The sequence below is a fragment of the Capricornis sumatraensis genome, chromosome 1 (genome assembly GCF_032405125.1).
Source record: "Capricornis sumatraensis isolate serow.1 chromosome 1, serow.2, whole genome shotgun sequence".
Taxonomy (NCBI): Eukaryota; Metazoa; Chordata; class Mammalia; order Artiodactyla; family Bovidae; genus Capricornis; species Capricornis sumatraensis.
This window is the reverse complement of record NC_091069.1, coordinates 2236715-2259464: the sequence shown is the minus strand read 5'-3', so window position 1 is coordinate 2259464 and position 22750 is coordinate 2236715. Positions and strand designations below refer to the sequence as shown.

Below are 22750 nucleotides of genomic sequence, written 5' to 3'. Positions count from 1 at the left end.
GGGCTCCGGAGGGCGATGTGAGCAAAACGACGCAAGGGACCTGAGACAGGAGGCCGCCACCCACCCGCGCTGCGCTGGTCTCCCATCCACTGAGCCTGGGGGGCGGGCAGGGCCAGGCGACAGCATCGCCGTGTAACGAGCACCCGCTGTGGCCAGGCAGCACGGGGCAGGCTCCCTGACCCCTGGGTCCCCAGCCGGCCAAGGCAGGTCAGCGTCGCTGCGCCATCTGCCAAGGTCAGCCGCCAGTAAGTGGAACCAGATTCTGAAGAAGATCCATCCGACTCGACATGAAAAGCAGGGCAGATTCGGGGCAGCTCTGTTCTCCCTGGAGCCTCCCTGCAGGAGGCGAGGCTGAACCAAGACCCCTCGGCGCCCCCAGGCTACCCGCAGCTTCACGCCCTGACTCAGAGCCCAAACCCACGGCCCACTCACAGCTTCCCAAGGTGGCCGGCCCCCTTTGTGGGCAGCAAGCACATCCCCCCAGGGCTCAAACCGCCCGCAGGAACCGCTGACAACTACGAGGGGCACCCCCTTTCCAAGTGCTTGGCTGCGGTTGGCAGATCACGTGACGAGAATTTAACCCAAGTTCATGTCCACCTTTCCATCGCGTCACACGGGCTCTGCACCCACCGCTGGCTGAGGAGTGGGCTTGGCCAGGTCTCTCCTGTTTCTCTATGCAATTACTTTAAACACCAGTTGTGTGTGTGAGTGTTTATAAAAAGTGTGAGTGTGTGTGTGTATGTGCGCGCATGTGTGTGTGTTCTGAAGGCCTCCCCCAAAGTCCAGAGCCACTGGTTTCTCCCCTGCCCAGGGCACTGCTGGTCACAAGAAGTAAAAACAGGAAAGAGGTTCTAATCCACTTGAAAGCAAGTCTGCGGAGACGGAGAAGCTCACTGATGGGAAGGACGCCGGCACAGGCTCCCGCCCCAGCAGAGGGAGGCCTGGAAGCCTCAGAGGCCTAGGCTAATGCCTCGCAGCCAGAGGGACATGGGAGAGCCACTCAAGAGAGGAGGAGAGACCTCTAAGCGCTGGTGCGGCACAGAGCTGGTCCCCGAGTCTCACGTCTATGGACTTTCAGAACCGAGGAAGAGGGCCGTCAGGCCCAGGTGGCTTATGGGAAAGTCCTAGTTATCGATGCTAATTTGACACTTTACAGCACCTCAAATGATGGCTCCTCTTGGAACTGACTTCTCAGCATTTGCAAATACAAAATTCCCCTTGCGTTTCATAAATCATGTGTTCGCAGAACACTTCCTCAAACACCAGGTCACTGATAATGGTCCTCAGATAAAGCAGGCAATAAACATCCTCTGATAACTTCCCGAAAGCAGGTGAAAACTCGTCCCTGGGTAGTCCGGGAAGTGCCTGTTTCACAAAGCCAGCACTGACGGGCGGAGGGAAGGGAGGGAAGGGCCCCTCCAAGAGTAGGCGGGGACTTGGGGACAGCTGCACCTCAGCACAGCACGGAGCCAGGTCTGACTCAAGCCTCGGCCCCCGGTCCATCAACAAGATATCACGTCCTGACTCCATCTTTTAAAAGGAGGGACCTGGGAACTGCTGGCTTCCAGATGGACCATGATACCCTGCGTGGACACTGTGAACCCAGGCTCACCGGAAGCCACGGTGCGCTGCACCCCCGCCCGGCCTTGGCACCTGCCAAGACTCTGCACGACAGTCGCCAGGGACACTTGCTGAGAAAGCAGGGAGGCTGCCCGAGTTCTCTGCCACGGACCTAGGGCATCACCTCCAGGGACGAAGAGTTCACATAATCACCTGTCCCCACCCGATGCTGCTCGGAGCCAGACAGCCCCACTGGTCTCAGGCATAACGCAACAGCTCCCTTCTCAGCACACCGCAGTAAGCGCGGTACCTGCCCATCCAGGCCCGCCCCGCGAGCTGGTGCCTGCTCGCCCAGAAAGGGTGGGAGGTTCAGGGCAGGAAGAAAACGCCCAGGGTCGCTCAGCTGGAAAAGCCAGGGCAGGGCTGGCCCCCGGGTCTGGACTCATCCAGGCCAGCTTTCCCTCCGTCCTCCTGGGGTCACGATGCCCTGACTTCACTCTGAACAGCTTGAGAAGGCGGGAGGGGAGATCCTGCAGCCCCAGCCCCCGAAGCGCCTCCTCTAGTTGTAACACAGCCCGGCCTGCCCCTGCCCACAGGGCTCTGCCCAGGGGGGCTGGGGCCGCCTCAGAAAGAGGGCACTCACCTTCCCGAAGTCCCGGACATCGAAGAGGTCGAAGGGGTCAAACAGCTCGCTGTTCCTAAGTCCGAACTTGTCATGGCAGACTTTCAGGAAGGTGCGGATGTTCTTCAAGCAGAGGAACTAGGGGAGAGAACGGAGCGTCATTCAAGCCGCACGGTCTGCAGGGCAGTAACACCGGCAGTAGCAGACCCTGCCTCCCGGCGCCGCCCGGCTCGGCAGACGCCAAGCGTCCCGCACCCGTCCGGGGAGCCACACGTCCCAACTCAAGACAACCACAACTGGAACAAAGCAGACTGCTGTTCAGTCAGCAGGCACGGAGCCTTCCCCGGCACAGACACATCCCCATTGCTCTACACGTGACAAAGGCCCACGGAAGCCACGCAGAGCCCTGGAGCGGCGCAGGGCACACCCGGAAGGTGGGGGAGCACGGAGGCCGGCATCAAACCCCAGAGCAGCACCCAGGAGCCCGGCATCTGCCCACCCAGCCCACCATGGGCAACACAGCCAGGGCAGGGGCGGGGGGTGGGCGGCTGAGCAGGGCCACTGGCTTCCAGTCCCCGTGGAGAAGGAGCCGGGAAAGATGGGGGCAGCAGACGAGGCGGCCTGGAACGCAGACCTCGGCGTCACAGGGCCCTGGGTTCGGATCCTGTCCAGTGCCCGCAGCTGGACCAGGGCTCCTGAGGCCCGATTCCCTAGCAGGACGCGCCTGGCACAGAGCAGCCATTAGGTATGTGGGAGCCATCGGCCCCCCACCAGTCCACCTCGGCGTGGTGCCCACAAGGTCAGAACCACGGTGCACACAGCTGAACACCAAGCCAGGGTTTCAGACCCATCAACCCATCGTAAGGGACAGAGCTCAGCTGGTAAAGAATCCGCCTGCAACGCAGGAGCCCTGGGTTCGATCCCTGGGTTGGGAAGACCCCCTGGAGAAGGGAATGGCCACCCACTCCAGTATTCTGGCCTGGAGACTTCCATGGACTGTATATAGTCCATGGGGTTGAAAACAGTCATACATGACTGAGCGACTTTCACTTTCAAGGGCTCAACAGCTCAACTTCAAGAGACCTGCAGAGATGCTGGGACTGCTCACCAGAAACTTGAACAAACGGACAGGTGAAGGCCAGGCCAGAATCAGAAGCTACGGCAGGCACAGCGTCAACCAAGCTGCACACAGAACTCCCAGGGGACACGTGGAGCCCAGCAGACATGGATCTTTCTGCCCACCCGCCCCCAGCGGGCATCACCCCGGTCCCAGAGCAGCCTCCATGCGGGGCCCCTCCTCCCTCCCGCTGGGCTGGTCACTGGTCAGAGACAACACCGGCTGGTGCCCGTGGTCTGTTAATTAATCCCTGCCTGTGGGGGGAACCGGGTGTGTGGGTCTGCGTGTGTACACGCATCTATGTGCTTATCTGTGTGTATCAATGACTGTGTGTGTGTATCTGTGTGTTTGTGTGTCCGCGTGTATCTGTGTGTGTGTATATCTGTGTGTGTGTATATCTGTGTGTGTATCTGTGTGTTTGTGTGTCTCTGCATGTATCTGTGTATTTTTGTGTGTGTATCTGTGTGTTTGTGTGTCTGCGTGTATCTGTGTGTGTGTATATCTGTGGGTGTGTGTATCTGTGTGTGTGTATCTGTGTGTTTGTGTGTCTCTGCGTGTATCTGTGTATTTCTGTGTGTATATCTGTGGGTGTGTGTATCTGTGTATCTGTGTGTTTGAGTGTGTCTGCATGTCTCTGTGTGTCTCTGTGTATTTCTGTGTATATCTCTGTGTGTTCATCCGTGTGCACCAGTGTATTTCAGCGTGTATATCTGTGGGTGTGTGTATGTGTGCGTTTGTGTGTCTCTGCATGTATCTGTGTGTGTATCTGAGAATCTGTGAGTTTGTGTGTCTCTGCGTGTATCTGTGTGTGTGTGTGTATATCTGTGTATCTGTGTATCTATGTATCTGTGTGTTTGTGTGTCTCTGCGTGTATCTGTGTGTGTATCTGAGAATCTGTGTGTTTGTGTGTCTCTGCGTGTATCTGTGTATTTCTGTGTGTGTATCTGTGAGTTTGTGTGTCTCTGCGTGTATCTGTGTGTGTGTGTATATCTGTGTATCTGTGTATCTATGTATCTGTGTGTTTGTGTGTCTCTGTGTATCTGTGTGTGTGTCTGCATGTATCTGTGTGTCTATCTGTGTATCTGTGTGTTTGTGTTTCTGCGTGTATCTCTGTATTTCTGTGTGTATCTGAGTTTGTGTGTCTCTGCGTGTATCTGTCTGTGTGTGTGTCTATCTGTGTATCTATGCATCTGTGTGTTTGTGTGTCTCTGTGTGTATCTGTGTGTTTGTGTATCTGCGTGTATCTGTGTGTTTGTGTATCTGCGTGTATCTGTGTATGTAAACTTTTTCTGAACACATGAGAGTAAACTGCAGATGCGGCCCTCCATCAAACACCTGAGTATGTAGTTCCTGAGAACAAGGACACCCCCCACCCACAGTCAGAGCACCAATGTCAAAATCAGGAAATTAACATAGGTCCCACATTACCTCATCTCTAGACAGCACTCAGCATTTCTTTACTAGATAAAGGACAACCAAGACGTCCTGATAGAAAACAGTCCTGGCCCAAAGTTCAATCCCGGATCACAGGTGACTTTAGTCAAGTCCCTTTTGTCTCCATGAACCTGGAAGAGCACTCTCCAACAGAACTTTCTGGAAGGATGGAAATGCCCTGTGAGCCCTGTGCAGTGGAGCAGCCTCAGGCACACACGCCGGCTGAGCTCTGGAGATGTGGCCAGTCCAACCAAGCAAGCGCACTTGTAATTTCACTTTACTCTAATGAATTTAAATTTACTTGCAAAAGTGGCCACAGCTACTGGTTTGAACGTGTGGCCCTGGAACAGCCCCGTCTTTTCTTCCCTCACCTGACCTTCCTGAAGAACACGGACACAGAAAGTCAGGCACTGAAGAATGTCACTCGCATGCGGGGCCCAGGACCAGTGAGTCCACAGACACGGGAGGCGGCTGGGGGCCGGGCTGGGGGAGGCAGACTGCGTGTTCAGTGGGGACAGAGCTTCAGTCTGGGAAGAAGAACAAGTCCCGGAAATACTGGCGGTGACGATTACACGGCGCCGTGAGCGCACTCGATGCCCCTGAGCTGTATGCTCAACAATGGTTAAAATGGCAATTTCAAGCTTTGTGTATTTTACCATGTTTTTTTTTTTTTTAATGTAATTCACAAAACAGTCACAGAGAAACCGACACGCAGGGAGGAGGCTGTGTAATGGCAGAGACAGAGATTAGGCAGGCGTTCTAGGAGCTGAGGAAGCCACCAGGAGCTGGGGGAGGGCCTGGGACCGAGTCTCACACCCTGACCCCGAGAGAGCCCGTCCCATCATCGGATCTCAGATACCCAGGACCCTGCCTTCAGCTGCTTCACCCCCATCCCACCCCTGAGAGCAGCCTGCAGACCCGGGAGCCCGAGCCGCTCGACCCCTGGGCCCCGCCAAACCCCCTACCCGCCCCTCCTCCGCTGCCCTGGCCTGCAGCATCAGACCCCATCCTCCCCCCTGCCCTGCAGGACGTCTGCAGCTTCCAGCCTGGCTCCAGGCTTTTCTGCACACCACTCATCTCTAATTTCCACTAAGCCCTTATTTTAATTCCTCCTCAGCCTCCCATTTTTAGAGTTAATTACACAGCTCCCAACCACAATCGCAGCCGGCAAGGCCAGGCTTCCTTTCAGGGCTCGGAAGGGGGCAGGCGCGTCGTGGGCACAGTGTCCGCCTGGCCTACCCCCTCCGCCCTCCACTGTGGGCACGCGGGCCCCTGGCCTTCCAGCACGGCTCCCAGTGGCTCCCGGTCCAGCCCAGGCTGGCCTGGGACTCGACCGTCAGGGAAAGAGGGGTGCAGAGAAAGCACCCAGGCCGGCACCCTCCTAGGGGTGCCCCCGCGCCTGGCAGCACACTGCACCTCCGCCATCCCTCCAGAAATCAGCCCCATCGCACAGGCAGGGACACTGAGGCCCAGAAGGCAGAGGACTTCGGCTCCAGGTCAGAAGGTGCCCGAGCCGAGATCTGAGCCCACGTCCACTTCAAGAGCAGTGAAGGCCCTTCGAGAAGATGGGGGCGACCGCCAGCCGCCCAGAGTCCCAGGTCTGTCCAGGAGCTCACTAGCAGCCTCCCCTGCACCCCTGTAAGGGGGCTGGTTTGAATCAGCGATAAGATCACTGTCTCCCTCACTGTACAATCAGGGAAACTAAGGCCCGGGGGCTCCCCTACCCTGCCACACTGGGTCCCCAGAGGGCACGTGGCCGGAGCCTGGCCAGTCAGGGCCTCTGGTCTGTCCCCCTAGCAGGAACGGCTTCCAGCTCTGGGAGAGAGACAGCCGAGGGCGAGGGCTGGGGGCCAGAGGCCAGGCTGCATCCGGGAGCTGCCCATCCTCATCCTGTGGCCCGAGGCCTGATGGCCGGCCGGCCGACCCCTGGGGCTCCAGGGACAAGCGGCATTCTCTGTCCTCCACCTGTGGGGAATCGACCAAGGGCGGCCGCACAAGGCTCTGTCCCCGGAAAACTGGCCCCATGACAAGTGGCCCAGAAGGGAGGCGGCACCGCTGTTATCTGTGTGGGGAGCCCCAGGAGGTGCAGGTGCCCCCAGCCCCAGGGAGGGCCCCTAGCTGTCCCTCACTGAGCCGGACTACCCCGTCGAGAGACCGGCCGCCTGTGTCCTGGGTGCCTCGCCCTCTAATCCCAGGCCCTGGTTGGCCTCCTCGGAGCTAATCGGGCTGAAATCAGATTAGCGTGAGCTCACCGGCAGCCAGCCATCCCCCGCCCCAGGCGCAGCCGGCCGGGGCAGCCCAGGCCTGCTGCTCACTGTCAGCTGTCACTTAGCCGTCCTGAGGCCCCAGCGCGGGGGTGCTGGGCGAGAGGGCCAGGGGCCGCATCTGAGCCCGCAGGCCCCCGCGCGCCCCTGGGAGGGGATGGGGAGGCTTCCTGGCCCGACTCGAGTGGCTCCACTGGGGCCCACACACCAACCAGGGACAGTCCCACTCCAAGAAGGAGACACGGAGGCCCTGCCCCGCAGGTGGGCAGCCCTCAGGCCGCTGGAGCCCCTCTGGTCACCCAAGCCCCCCCCCCGGGGGGCTTGCTCCCCCCCAGGCAGGGCCGGGACGGGACCCCCAGAGCGCACGTCCACCCCGCAGCACACTCACACCTCAGCACCAAGGGGCAGGTGCAAAGGAGAACCGAGGCGCGGGGCAGCAGGGGGCACGGGAATCACCCACAGGGCTCGGGAGGTGGGCAACTGTGGCCCCACTCCAAGGACAAAGCCCGTGACCACCCACGACACAAGCCCTCGTTGCCCAGACGGACAAAGTGAGGCTCAGACCAGGGGTGGGCTTCCAAGCTCCTGCCCAACAGGGCGCAAAAGGCATGATGACTGCAGGCCCTGCCCAAGGCCAAGCCCAGGGCCGAGGTCCACGGCCTGGCTGGCTGCCCTGCCCCCAGGGGCCCCTAGGGAGCCGTGCTGGGCCGTGAGGGAGGCACCTGGCCCCCGGCGCTGGGATGTGACTCACAGCTCCGAGCAGACCTGGCTCCTGGTTCCAACCCCTGCCCCCGACTACGTGCGCTTGTTATATCGACTGCTATAGTCTAGGGTCCGGGGGGCCCGGGCACCTCACATTGGCTCCTGAGAATCTCCAAAGCTCCCATGTGGCAAGGGTTTCCATGGTGCCAGCTCCAGGCTCAGGGCTAGGCTACTCACAGCCTCACAGTCATTAGAGTGAGTCCTAATTTACCAATGAAGAGACGGAGGTCCCGAGAGGCTACCTAGTTTGCGCAAGGTCACCCGTGAGTATGTGGCAGAGCTGGGAACAGATCGGGGTCACTTTAACCTCAAGGCCAGACTGCTGGACCTCCAAGCAGCCTTCATAGTTTATAGGTTTCTGAGCAGGGAGACAGTAAGTTTTTTGTTTTTTTTTTTTTAATTGGAAGATAATTACAATATTCTGATGGTGTTTGCCACACACCAACATGCATCAGCCACAGATCCTGAAAATAATACCTCCAGGAAAATTAAGTCTGGCCGGGGTGATGGGGAGACTCAGAGGGTAGGAGCCCAGCCTTTGGGCTTGACAAGCAGGATCCACACACAGAAACCGTGACTCGAGAGGGGACAGTTGACACTGAGGCCACCTGCCTCAGGAGGCCCCGAAGTCCCTGAGCCCGGAGCGTCGCTGGGCCCCCAGGCCCTGCGAGGAGGGAGGCGGGCCCCCACGGCCCCTCCAGGCCAGTGATCTGCACACAGGGAAAAGTCCCTCCTGGTCAGCCACACAGAGCTGCCGAGTGGCCACACCCCGGGCGGGCCTGGCCTTCACCAGCACCCCCGCCGGCTCGCAAGCAGCCTCACTCCTCCGAGCCGACGTCCGCCCCGGGGAGGCAAACGGCAGGCCAGCCAAGGCCTCGGGGCGACGATGCCACTGAGGCTGCGTGCTCAAGGCCAACCCACCAGGACGACGGGGAGGTGGAGGCCACCCCGCCTCGCTGCCCACGGGACGCCAGAGCCGGAGACGACCCGGTGCGCCAGCTCCCCAGCTCTCGCAAGAACAGGCGCTCTACACTGGGCCGCACCTTTCTGCGCGGCGGGGCCTCCACATCTGAAGCTCACGCTCCACAACTCAGGCTCCAAAAAGCACCCGCGCGTGGCCCCGAGCCCCGTGACCTACTCAACAAGTGGTTCTGGAGCCGTGCTTCACGACGACCGGTCGCTTTCGGCGCCAGAGCCTCGCTGCCCCCGGGGCCAGGCCACCTGGCCTGCCCCTGGAACGCCCCGACGGGCCGCTGACGACGAGGTCTGTGATCAATAAAATATGGGAAAATGAGTTGATTTCCTGTTTTATTTTTGCCACGCTCAGTCCAAAAACCATTTTAAATTATTTCATTACTATTTAATAGGTGTGGAATGACTGGAATGACTCTTTCAAATCTGGGGCCCTTGGGGTAAATCACCAGGGGGCCTGCAGGTGACATGCCGGCCAGATGCTCTGTGGGGGAAGGGGCTGAGACCCTCTCCTCTCTCGGTCCCAAACACCCTGGGCAAGGACCCCAGGCTGGGGTTCAAGATCTAGTGGATGGATGGATGGATGGATGATGTCTGCAGGGCATTGACTGACAGCTCGGAAGAGGCCCAGCTTTCCCCCGGGCAGCCTCCACGATGGCTTCCGAGGGTCTGAAGAAGCGAACAAGGGAAGTGTTCGTCACTCAGCTGTGTCCAGCTCTTTCCAACCCCAGGGACTGTAGCCCTCGAGGCTCCTCTGTCCATGGAATTCTCCAGGCAAGAATACTGGAGTGGGTCGCCATGCCATCCTCCAAGGGATCTTCCCGACCCAGGGACTGAACCCAGGTCTCCGGCACTGCAGGCAGATTCTTTATGGTCTGAGCCACCAGAGAAGCCCGGGGCCCCCGCAGATAGCTCCAGCTTCGTGGGTGGCAACCCTGCCTTCCAGAAGCATCTCTCCCAAAACACGCAGGCAGGTGGAACGCGGGGCTGGCTGTGAGCACTGATCCCTGCAGCCTCCAGTACCATCCTCGGGGCTCTGGGTTCCAGCTGAGTCGAGTCCATAGCTTGCTATGCCCAACAACACCTCAAGCAGGCAGGGACCACGTCACCCATCTGACAGATGGGGAACCAGGCTCAGGTCGTCAGGATCTGGGATTGGAACCGGTCTGTCCAATCCCACAGCCCCGGCTTCCCAAGCCGCCAGGGGCCGAGCTGCGCTGATCTCCGTGGGCAGTGCCTCTCTGCCTGATCCCTGCTCTCTGGGAGGAAGATGCTCCCCAGTGCAGCCGCCCCTCCTCTCCCCCCGGGACGCCATCTTCCCACCACGACCACGGAGACATGATTCCAAACGCACCTGGCCTCCTCGGTGCTGAAAGAGGGGGTCCCTCTAAGGCAGTCCTCAAGTCCAGCCTCAGCAAGCTTCCTGAACCCCAGACTCCAGCCCCTTGTCCCACAAGGATGCCCTGACCGGTTTCCAGGGCCCTCTGGCCACTTCCGGGAGCGCCGGGTGTGGGCCTCAGCACTCCCCCCCGCCACGGCCCAGAAGGCAGAGCTGGGCACGCAGGTCCCTCCGGGGCTCCGGGCCCTTCTGTGCTCAGCCGCTTGCTCACTCCACATGGCCAGCCTTCCACCGTGGGCCACAGGGGTATGGGGCCACCCGCTCACCACACCCTAGACAGTCGGCATCGTGAAATGGGGAGGGGGTTTCCCAGTGAGAATGCAGAGGTGCTCGGCTGAGCCATGGGAAGCAGGTTCTGAAAGGCTGGGGGTCAGGCTCCAGCAGGAGGGGCTGTGCCAAGCTGGTGGCGGCTGCGAATGGCCTCCCCGACCCCTTCTTGATCCCAGAGTTCTTCCCCATCAACACAGGAGGGGAGACTCACCAAGAAAAACAGCCCTGGGAAAGCGCTGGTTCGGAAGGCTGAGCAGAGCGAACCGGGGTAGCAGGGGAGCTCGTCCTTAACTCTGCCCACGGTCAGCAGACTCTTAATAGACACCCACTGCGCACCCGCCCTGCCCCAAGCTCAGGGATCACAGACCAGAGAGCAATAGGAACTCTTCTGAGCCCACGGCTGCCCAAGGAAGCCGTCTATGACTTCCGCCCGATACCTGGCTGGAAATTGTTCCCAGCAGTCCTCAAAAGACCCGCCTCTCCAGCTAATGGCCTGTTTGAGCCGGAGGGATAAAAACTAGTCCGCCTTATCAAGACTTCACGGTCGGGGTCAAACCAAAGGTTTTTCTACAAAGCCAGCAGGAAATTGCTTTTCTCGAGTTTCTCCGCGAATCTTCTTCGCTGAGCCGGCTTCTGCACGCCCAAGGGTTCAACCCCACACTCCCACTGCTTGAATCCTGCAGGTGGGTGTGGCTCAGAGAGATTAGCCGGAGGGCTGTCTGAGGTGGTACCCCCCAGCCCAGCACCGGAAGCCCCTCCTCTCCCTCCTGCGGCCCCACGCCAGACCCTCAGCGCTGGCCCACCAGCTCTGTGAAATCGCCCCTCGTCTCTGCCACTTCACCTCCTCCGTCTCGTCTTTCTTCCTGAAAGTGGCCTCGGGGTCGGCATCAGAGCACCCCTCCCGACGCGCCTCCAAGCTCCTCTTCCCCAGCAGGACTCCAGAGGCAGGTCAGCTCTGCAGATACTAACGTGGTGGTCTGGACCCCACCCCCTTCTTACAGAGAAGGAGGCTGAAGCTTGAGGAAGCTGTTTGCCACATGCAGCGCTTGAAATCCCATGGACAGGGGAGCCCGGTGGGCTGCGGTCCATGGGGTTGCAAAATGTTGGGCACGACTGAGCGAGTGACACTTACTTACTAGGCGCTTGAAAGGTGGTCTCCAGAAAACACGCCCACACCCTGGTCCCCAGCGCCTGAGAAGCGACCTTCTTTGAAAAAGGGTCTTCATAGCTGTGAGTGAGGCTCCTGGGACCATCCTGGACCAGGGTGGGCCCTACGTCCAACGACTCGTGTGCTTGTAAGAGGCAGAGAGAGGAGCGATCCAGGGAGCGGAGAGAGACCAAGGCAGGATGGAACAGAGTCAGGAGCGAGGCGGCCACAGCCAGTGACGCCTGGGCCGCCGGGAGCTCAAGAGCCTCTGGAGCGAGGGGTTTGCCGGGAGCGGGGGTGGCAGCGAGCCCCCACGACTCCTTGACTTTAGACCTCTGGCCTCCAGAACCGGGAGAGAAGGGACTGCTGCAGCTGAGGCCCGCAGTCTGCGGCCATGCTGAGCAGCCCGAGGCTCCAGGGGGGGCAGGCACCCTCACGCCCCGAACCGCCTGCCCCTGTGACCTCAACACCACGGGCAACGCCGCTCCTGCAGGCCCTCAGCTGGGCTCGGTGGGATGGACAGATGGACGGACGGGCGAGTGAAGCGGGCTTCGATGAGAAACAGAGGCAAAACCCTGCTTTCTCCCATCTGTCCTCCCAGGTCGTGACCCTTCATGCTCCTCACCGGTTCTCGGACGGCCCCACCCAGCTGGGCGTCCCGGACCCTGGACCTGGCAGGCCCAGCCCACTTTCAGGCGGAGAGATCTGGGTTCAAACCTCTAACCCCGGCCCCACCACACCGTTCATAGGAAACCCCCACCCCGTGCGACCCCCGCTCTAGGCTGATCACGTCTCAGGCCCCCAGATGTGACTGTCCAATGGCTGCCTCCAAGTCTCTTTGGGAAGGTGGCCAGCTCGAGCACCCCAAAACCAGTCTGCGGTTCCCCACGCCCAGGGAAGAAGCCCGCTCTGTGAAAGCCACCTGCCTGCTCACCCAGGGGCTGGAGGCAGCACCCAGAGGCAGAGACAGCGGAGACCCCCTCAAACCCCACCCCTACCTGCAGGGTGAGTGGCCTCCACGTGCGGAAAACCAGGACATCATGTGCAGCGCTCCAAAGACATCCCCACGAGCACCAGGGACACATGCCCTCCTCAGAAGGGCCACAAATGCTGCGGGGACCGTCCCTAGGGACAGCACCCCACGAGCTCGGGGCCCTCACTCGCGGTCAGTGCACCCTGAGAAGAGGAGAGAAACGTCACGCCCAGCTATCGTCCCCTGGCTCCGGGAAGCAGCGTGTCAGTCCATCTGTTCATGGGCCACCTGCTGGGGGCCTGTGCCCATCCGCATGGGCAAGCCCGCTGGGTTAGCTCTGCCGCCGTGCGGGGGTGGGAGGGTCACTGCAGGCCAACCAGCACGGCCCGGGGGAACAGCGTCCAGGCGCTGCCCTCCTGCCACCCTGCTGTCCGTAGATGCTACAGGAAGTTCCCAGCGGCATTCCTCCTGAGAGGCTGGAAAGGGCCCCAAATGTCCAGGGCGGGAGCGGCACGTAGTAGGTGCTCAGCAAAACCTGAGCCAATACACGCACGATTCCTGGGAAGGCTTCGGGGGGATGAGGATTGTTCCCCCACGCAGCTGGGGGCTTCCTGGCCCCTGGGAAGGCTTCAGGGGGACGGGGACTGTTCCCCCTCCAGCTGGGGGCTTCCCGGCCCCTAGGAAGGCTTCGGGGGGACGGGGACTGTTCCCCCTCCAGCTGGGGGCTTCCCGGCCCCCCAGCTCTCCTCCCCCTACACCAGCCTCACAGGCGGCGCTGCCCTGGGCCCATGGGGCGGGTGCTTATGTGGGAGGGGCTGCCGGTGGGCGATGTATCCGTGTGGCAATTAACGAAGCCAAGCACATAACCGTCTGCAGGTGGTCACGCACCGAGAGAATTGTGTCTGAAGCCCAGGCAAGTGGAGGCTAAGACATACACACATTTTTCCTGTTTTGAATGGGACTTTATTTTCATCACACAGCCGGCTGCGAGCCATAAACGCTCGTCAGGGAAAGAAGGCACCTCCCCCTCCAGCTGCCCCAGCAGAGCCCACAGGAGGCGAAGCAGCCAGGCCCAGAGTGCAGAGGCTGGACGCCTCCCAGGCTCCATCTGCAAGGAAGAGGCAGCCTCTGGGACCCAGGGGGAGAGACGCCGAGGCCCTGCTTCTCCGAATACCTGTGTCAGGGTCTCCAACCTGTGGGGAGCCCCCACACAACCCTTCACTCGGTCCAAAGCTCACCCCTCATGCCCCCAAAGAAGCATGCGTCACACACAGCCCAGGTGCTGGGGGCCGATGGGGAGCCGTGCCCTCCGTGGGGAAGCCCAGGTAAGGCCCCAGCTCCCACACCTGGGCCAGCTGCCCCCTTCCCTCCAGTCCTCAGGCCTCCCCAGCACAAGGGACACCCTTCAAACAATACATCAGCACTGGCTTGAACGAGGTACCAGCTCACACCCCTCAGGGGCAAAACCAATGGCGTGTTGGTGAGGACGTGGATAACCTAGACCTTGGGCGCTGCTGGTGGGAAGGCGCCCAGCACTGGGACATCAGAGCAGGCTGCAAACTAGAGAAAGTAGGTACCACACAAGCCAGGGACTCTGCTTCTGGGCGCACACCCAGACGAGCCGAGAGGAGGGCCGCACAGCTACCTGCATGCCCGCGCTCACAGCCGCACACCCGGACGAGCCGAGAGGAGGGCCGCACAGCTACCTGCATGCCCGCGCTCACAGCCGCACACCCAGACAAGCCGAGAGGAGGGCCTCACAGCTACCTGCATGCCCGCGCTCACAGCCGCACACCCAGACGAGCCGAGAAGAGGATCTCACAGCTACCTGCATGCCCGCGCTCACAGCCGCACACCCAGATGAGCCGAAAGGAGGGCCTCACAGCTACCTGCATGCCCGCGCTCACAGCCGCACACCCGGACGAGCCGAGAAGAGGATCTCACAGCTACCTGCATGCCCGCGCTCACAGCCGCACACCCGGACGAGCCGAGAAGAGGGCCTCACAGCTACCTGCATGCCCGCGCTCACAGCCGCACACCCAGACGAGCCGAGAGGAGGGCCTCACAGCTACCTGCATGCCCACGCTCACAGCCACGATGTTCGCAACAGCAGCGGGAAGGCGTGGAGACCACCCACCCATCGACAGATAGACGGATGGGGAGTCCCCTGGAGATCCCATGGTTAACACTTCAGCTTCCAAAGCAGGAGCCGAGGGTTCGATCCCTGGTCGGGGACGGAAGACCCCATATGCCTCAGAGCCAAAAACCAAAGCAAAAGCAGTACTGTAACAAATTCAGCAAAGACTTTAAAAATGGTCCCCATCTCTCTATATATAAAGAGAAAAAAAGATAAATCAATAAACCACACGTGGTCTATCCCTATAACGTGATATTGTGTCTGACACACGACACAGGCTGAACCTGGAGGACGTCACGCCCAGAGAAGCAAGCCAGTCACCAAAGACAAATGCCACAGGGTCCCGCCTGTACGGACGGGGTCTCTAGAGTCATCCGGGTCACAAGGCACAGTGGCGGCTGCGGTTCTGGAGGTGGGGGAGGGAACAGGAAGCTGATTAAGGGGTCGAGTTTCAGTTTCACAAGACGAGGAGAGCTTCGGGGTGGACGGTGTGAGTGCTCTAACAGATGGCAAAGACGGCAGACGTGGCTGTGTGCATCTTACCACGGCTAGATCAACAGAAACCTGCTCTGAAAGCTTCAGACCCCAGATGATTTCCAAGGCCTCCCCTTGGTGGGAGCCCTCCCGCCAAGACCACGAGATTCCTCCTGGGCCACCCACCCGCCACCCATGCCCTCCACCCCAAAGCCCTGGCCTCATGGGAAGGACTCTGGCTCTCCCAGGAGGAAAAGCAAAAACAGCCGCAGTGATGGTGGCTCAGATGGTAAGGAATCTGCCTGCAGTGAGAAGACCCGGGTTTGATCCCTGGATCGGGAAGAATCCCTGCAGAAGGCAACAGCAACCCACTCCAGTAATCTCGCCTGGAGAATCCCACGGACAGAGGGGCCTGGAGGGCTACAGTCCATGGAGTCCCACAGTCAGACACGACTGTCTAAGCGTCCAGATGGATGGACACAGAGGGTCTGGGGGCCTCAAAGCAAGAGACACAGGCCTGTGGGGGGCAGGGGTCCAGGGAGCTTTGTTTTTCTAAAGTGTTTCTACTTTTCCAAGCAGTAGGCGTTACTTTCAAGACTCCTTATGGAGATGCCTCCACTTGGGATGAAGCCTGGAGCAGTGGGTCCCATGAATGGACTGAACACACAGCCCGGGAACCGGCGCGGCAAGCTTCTCAGGACACCTTCCGACAGGCAGAGAACCCGGATGCCAACTCAGAGAGTGCACTTTCTGGAAATTCCAGCCACACCAGCGCCAGGCCCAGGGCACTGGAGTCGGGGTGGGGGGGCAATTGTTTACCAGGCGAGCAGCTGGGCTCTCTCCCCCGAACTGGGGTCAGGAATGTTCACAGCTGCAGACTCACCCCCCACCCCCTCCCGGGTGGGAGCCAAGCGGGGGAGGGAGGCAGCACCCAGGCCTGAGGACACAGCCCGTCCAGGGAGGCCCGGTCGTTTGCAGGCAGAGAAGCTGACGGCTCACCGGGGGCCACCTGCCCAGGATGCGTGGGAGGACATGCGGCTCCCCCGCCCAGGTGCCCTGGGCCTGGAGTCCACTGGGCTCAAGCTGCAGCCAGTCCCCCTGCCCTTTCCCTTTCCTGAAACCTTCGCCACTTGAGGTGCTCCCGGGCGGGAATAACCATCCCGCCTTGGCCAGGTGGGGAAACTGAGGCCCAGACTGGTACTGAGGGGCTGCCCCCTCGCCAGCTGCCAGCGGGTCCTGGGCAGTTTTAACAGATGTCTGGGGGCACCATTCCTGTCGATTTGGGGATTGAAATAAAGCAAATTCCTACAGGATCTCCAACCCTCAAGCCTGAAGCACCACTAACCACTCAGGGCCTTTTTCTGCCCAGCTCCTTGACTTCTGCTTTAAAATAAAAAAGCCTGCTGGGGATAACAGGCAACCCGAGTCCTGACGCCTGCTCACTCGAAGCACACGTGTCCGGCTCAGGGGCTGGGCGCTCGCAGTCTCCCGCAGGCCGGCCGCTCTTCCATGTCCCACGACTGTCCACCCTCTCCCAGGGGCAGTCCAGGCGTTTCCAGAGTTTCACTATTATATCTGCAGGGCAGTGAGTGGCTCCGTTCCTCCTAAGAGATTCTCTCTGGGGACCAAAGGCTCTTCCTCCAGCAGAGGTCCGAGGAGGGGGGCCGCCACGCGGGACTGTCACGGCCCGCAGCCTCAGTTCAGACGGGTTCCACCAAGCGGAAGTGGTGGCACCAAGGAGGGCCTCAGAACGCCCGGGCATCCGTCCCCCACCTGCAGTCATCCGTCCACCCACCCGTCCGTCTGTCTGTGCATCCGTCCACTCATCCATCTGTCTGTCCATCCAACCACCCATCCATCTGTCTGTATCCACCCGTTCGTCCATCATTCAAAGGCCTGTGAGGCCCACCTCTGTGCAGGCACGGGTGCCCCAAGCAGGGAAGTGAACGCCTTTCCCCACTCACCATGGACGAGAGCCCCTTAGTCAGACATGAAACCAAAGCTCCTGGGTCCGGTCAGCGAGGTGCCCGCCCACCTGCCGACCTGCCCCCACCCCCACCCACTCCAGTGCTATTTCTGGGAGGAGGGGGCGGGTGCAACCTAGGGAAGTGAGAGGTCAGCCAAGCGGCTCAGGGGGTGAGAATTGAGCACAGCGACCAGCTGCAGACCACAGGGGCCCCACCAGCCCAAGAGCCCCACGTCCACCCCCTCGACCTCCTGCCGAGCCATCTCCGCCTGGCCAACCTGCACCCAGCCCCACCAGCCAGCCCCCTGCCCTCCTGGGGGCACCTACATCTCAACATGCACCTTGCCCACAGTCCCAAGCCAGTCGTTCGGCAAGGCCAAACCCTACACTTCATCCCACCAGGAGCCCAGGTACCCAGCCAACGCCTGGACGGAGAAAGAGGAAGCAGAGAGCAGAGCAGGGGCCGAAGTGTGCTCCCCCCCCGGAACAGCAGAGAAGGCCACGGCTTCACCCTAGACCTTTAGAACACGACCTTATTTGGAATCAGGTAAAGATGTCGAGACAGAATCATCCTGGCTCAGGGTGGACCCCTCACCCAGTGAGCAGTGTCTTCTTAAGAGACAGGAAAGTGGGCCTGATCCCTGGGTCAGGAAGATCCCCTGGAGGAGAAAATGGCACCCTACACCAGTGTTCCTGCCTGGAGAATCCCACGGACAGAGGAGCCTGGCGGGGTACCGTCCCTGGGGTCACAAAAGAGTCGGACAGGTGAAGCGACCAAAAAACAAAGCCAAAGCGGACACATGCCGAAGAGAAGCCACGTGCAGACGGAGGCAGAGGCGAGCCAGAAGCGGGAGGGACCCTCCCCTGGAGCCTCGGAGAGAGCCCTGTCCTGCCCACACCTCGATTTCTGACCTCCCTCTGGAGAGAGAAAATATGATTACGATGGCTCCCACGGTAAAGCGTCTGCCTGCTATGCGGGAGACCCGGGTTCGATTCCTGGGTTGGGAAGGTCCCCTGGAGAAGGAAATGGCAATCCACTCCAGCACTCTTGCCTGGAAAATCCCATGGATGGAGGAGCCTGATAGCCTACAGTCCATGGGGTCACAAATAGTCGGACACGACTGAGCGACTTCACTTCACTTCCAGAGAGAAAAAACTGTTGTGTGAGCTCCCAGTCTGGGGGACTCCGTTAGGGGCGCCCGGGCACAAGAAGGCCCGGGAGCACTCAGGGCAGGGCAGCCATCTCGAGGCCCTCAGAGGAGGTGCCTCCTTTGCCCTGGTCCAGCCGCCGGGCTGTCGCCCCCTCTGCTCCACGCCGCTGGGAAGAATCAGATGATTAAACCGGTTGGGAGCCCCGCCCTCCTGAGGTCTGCCATCGTCTAGCACTTTGTGACGGCTCTGGCTCTAGGATCATAGCGCCTGCGTCGTGGGGCAAGGGTGGGGTGCTAAGGTGCTGTCAAGGCCGCCTCTCCCAGGCCAGAGCTGAGCGGATCTGCGGGAACTTCCAGCATCTCACAGTTTATATTCGGAACCACGAGAGACTTACTCCCCTGCCGCCCTCGAAGTGCCCTCCAGTCTGGGCAAGGGCCCAGGGGCTGCTTACCCACAGACTCGCCCTGAGCACTAACCCAAGGGACCTCCAACCAGAGAATCGCTCCATGAGGCTTCACCCCAACCCAGCCTCCACTGGGCAGCTCGGCCAAGGGCTCCCTCGGCGGTGAAGCCCAGCACCCATCTGCCGGTGGGAGGGGTGGCAGTGAGCTGAGGCCATCACGTCTCCTCTTCAATGGGACTCAGCTAACGCCAGCCACACAGAAAAGGGAGGTGCCCAAGACGAGGGCGAGGTTCTCTCCCCTCTGCAGACGCTCATGTGGAATGTTCCGCACGTCCAGGCCCTGAGGCTTCCACAACACCCTCTGTTCACCAAAGCGGTGCCCGACCCAGGGAGGAGAGACTCGGAGAGGAGAGGCCCACATCCCGGGACATCGCGGGGCAGCGACGGCCCTCTCGGGAACACAGGTTCCCATGTGATCCCAGGGGACGCACTAACAGGGTGGGTGGGGGGCCGGGCACGTGGAGGAGGGAGGCGGTCTGAGGGCGGAGTCCAGCTGGCCTTGGGAGGAACCCGGAGAGGGAGAAGCAGGAGGCAGGCACTCAGGAGGGGGCTGTCACACGGCCAAGTACCCCGGGTGCCTTCCCTTGCACCAGGGAAGGCAGATAAGCAGGACAGATACACGAGATAACGCAGAATGAGGACACCAGGAAAGGCAGATAAGCAGACCGTGTCCCCCTCCATGCCCCACGGCCTGGCAGACGGTCCTAACCTACCTGCTCCCCCCAGCAGCCACGCCTCAGCGGCCCCATCCTTCTCAGCACAGGCACGCTGGGCCCACGGCTGGAGAGTGGAACCCGCCAGTGAGGCTGAGCCTGTGACAAGGAGCCAAGGGCAGTGGAGGGAAAACGCAGTCCTCTCACGGGGAGCCTGGCTCTCCACCGAGTGGGCCGGCGTCCAGAGGCGGCCCAGGCTCCTCTGAAGAGAACCAGGGTCGGGAAACGCCCGTGTCTGGAGGTGCAGGCCCCACAGAAGGGCTAGACCCCCCTCTCTGCCCCGGCCAGGGCTCAGCGGGGGTGTGCCCCAGGCCCCTGCCCGCGCTCAGCCAGGCACAGCTCGAGGACTGCCACAGCCACCCACACCCTGCTTCCCACCCCGGAGCCGGGGTGCCTGGGAGAACACCGGCCAGGAGGGTACCAAGGGGGCTGGCGGGCTGACCGCGGGCTCCCGTGGACACACAGCTGCAGCCGGCCACGTCTCCCGTGTCCAGTCCCGCCCCGGCCAGCGTGGAGGACCACGTGGCCAGCAGCCCCTCGCTCTTTAGGAAACAAGGTCAGACCACGCCTGAGCCGCCGGGGACAGGCCAGGGAGAGACGGCAGGCGGACGAGCACGGCACACACCAGCAGGTGTGAACGAGCGTGGAAGAGTGGCCACCGGGCCCCGGAGGTGCCTGTCACTGCAGCCACCCGAGCCTGGAGGGGGCAAGGCGCACCCCCAGGGTGCCCCCACCCTGACTGGTACAGAGCCCCAGCACCCCCACCTCCTCACGGCTCGGTCCCGAGACAGCCCCTCCCGACGGCCTTCAGTCACCAGCGCCCTGGAGCGGCGGGCGAGGCCTTGGGGAAGCCAGAGTCGGGGCAAAGAGGCCACAGAACGAGCCGGCCCGGTGCCAGAGGGCGCGGGCAGGGGGAGGGCGGGGAGCAGACCACAGTAGGGCCCCAACCCAGCTGCGCCCACCCACCCCCGTCTCTGACCCTCCTGGGCATCTGCTAGCAGAGGCTCCGAAACGCTGCACAGAGAGGGCTGAGCAAAGAGGAAACCCCCACCCCACCCCACCCCACCCTACACTGCGACTCCTCGCAGGAAGGTCAGGCCGCCCGGAGGCGCCCACCCAGCCCCGCCGTCCCAGCCCAGGGTCGCCCTGCTCAGCCGGGAGCCACGCCCACTGGCCAGGCTCCGCCCACGTGCACCTGAAGCCCCATCTCGCCGCCTAGACACCCGCGGAGGGGACAGGACGGGGACAGCCATCTGGGATGAGCTCTGCCGCTTCCATTAGCTCCTGGAACCGCTTCTAGAGAGCCTTGCGTGCTCCGCCTGGAGGCTGGCTCCCTGGTCAGGCTTCCCGGCTCTTGGCTCACCTTCCTTTCTCCTGAGGTTCAGCTTTTCTTTCTCCAGATCTCAGTTCCACCTGCTTTATTGAACAACGAAGTTTACCCTGTGCGGTTTTAACAACGGTTACTTTTCGGGGGCGTGGGGGGGACTGACCACGCTGTGGGTGCTGGGCTTAGTCGCGCAGTGGTGTCCGATGCTTCGTGACCCCATGGACTGCAGCCCGCCAGGCTCCTCTGTCCATGGGATTCTCCAGGCAAGAATACTGGAGTGGGGTAATGCTCTCCTCCAGGGGCTCTCCCCAACCCAGGGATCGAGCCCAGGTCTCCCCATTGCAGGCGATTCTTTATCGGGAAGCCCACTGATCATTCCCACCCATAGATACACCGTGAATTACCACTTCTTGGAGCAACGACCCTTCGAGAGCTTTGAGGGCATGGCCAGGCTACACCCAGAGGGCTGGCCCCTCCCAGAGCGTGTGACAGACGCCCTCTGCACAACCCCCTGAGGGACACAAGCAAGTGGGCGCCCCTTCCCTCAAGACAAGCACCATCAGGGCCTGCACCCGGAGGCTCAGTGCAAAGAGCCTTTCCTCCCTGAGGCTTCATCACTGATCATCAACCAGAGCCCCGAACCCACAGACCATGAACCCACAGAAGAATCAGCAGCTCGGGCTCACCAGACACCTGGATGACCAGAGGACGCCACTGCCTGGAGCCAAGGACAGTGTTTGGGGAGGGTCGGGGCACCCTGGGTGGACACAGCCCCTGCCTTGTGAGGACAGGCTCTTTAAAGGAGGGGCCTTGCCTCAGACGTGGCCTCAGAGACGCACCCCTGACTCAAGAATGCCAGCTGGACCGAGCCTTTGCACAGGGAGCTCTCAGAAGGGCTGACCCGCAGCAGGGCAAACAGGGCACGCTTTCTAAAAAGGAGGGTGGAGGGCGTCCAGTCATGGGGCCTTGGGGCATCAGCAGCTTCCACACACCAGGGAACCCTGAAAAACGGTGTGAAACGCCACGAAGGCTCCGTCAGATGTGAACACAGCAGATTCCCTGTCTTGCTGGGAACAGCGCCCGAGAAACGCCGACACGCGAAGAACATGCGGCTCCCAGACCCCGCTGATGTCAGGAAAGTGAGAAGGTGAGAACATCCCTTCCTTGGAGTGGATGAAAGAAGGTGCGTGGAAAGACCTCTGGAGCAGGTGTGGGGATGAGACGAGCAGATTCCTGACAGCAGGCCCAGCCTAGTCCCGTGACTAACACGGGGAGCTTCTCTGGGTATCAACTTCCACATCCATACACGACTCGGACTGCAAGGAGATCAAACCAGTCAACCCTCAAGGAAATCAACCCTGAATATTTATTGGAAAGACTGATGCTAAAGCTGAAGCTCTGATACTCTGACCCACTCTGAGCTAACTCTTCACATCAGGTGGAAGGTCTGAAAGGACCCTGATGCTGGGAAAGGCTGAAGGCGGGAGGAGGAAGGGGCGACAGAGGGCAAGACGGCTGGGTGGTTATCACCGACTCCTTGGACATGAGTGTGAGCAGCTCTGGGAGATGGTGAAGGACAGGGAAGCCTGGTGTGCTGCTGTCCATGGGTCACAAAGAGTCAGACACGACTGAGCGACTGAACAACAACCGCCTCGGGTACCAGACCAGTCAGCCTCAATCCACGTGCGTATAACCATCTCTGGCACGGCCCACACCAGGTCTGCATAGGGCAGACGCTCCAGGGTCCCTGCTCATGGGGTCCTCCTTGGGGGGTGAGGGGGGGGCTGGATAAAGCTGCACCTGTCCAGATGCCAGACAACCTGGTACCCTCAGAAACAGAGGCCGGGAGAGGACATCCCCCTCGCTCTCTGACTCCCAGGAAGAGCCAGTCAGAGATGCCCCATCCTGACACCCCGGGCTCACTCCTGGGTCAGCCCCCACCCAGGCTTGGGCCTTGAGGATGAGAGCTAGACCGCCGGCTCACAGGCAGCAAACATC

General features: G+C 61.0%; 1 protein-coding gene across 4 annotated transcripts in view; it reads right to left on the bottom strand.

Moving 5' to 3' along the window:
* Positions 1-22750, bottom strand: part of VAV2 (vav guanine nucleotide exchange factor 2) — a 179879-nt gene that overhangs the window by 139847 nt on the left and 17282 nt on the right. For all 4 annotated transcript variants that reach the window (XM_068980463.1, XM_068980454.1, XM_068980471.1 and 1 more), the window contains exon 2: positions 2204-2320. In XM_068980463.1, the coding sequence (XP_068836564.1) occupies positions 2204-2320 (117 nt within the window). The remainder of the gene's footprint in view (positions 1-2203; positions 2321-22750) is intronic.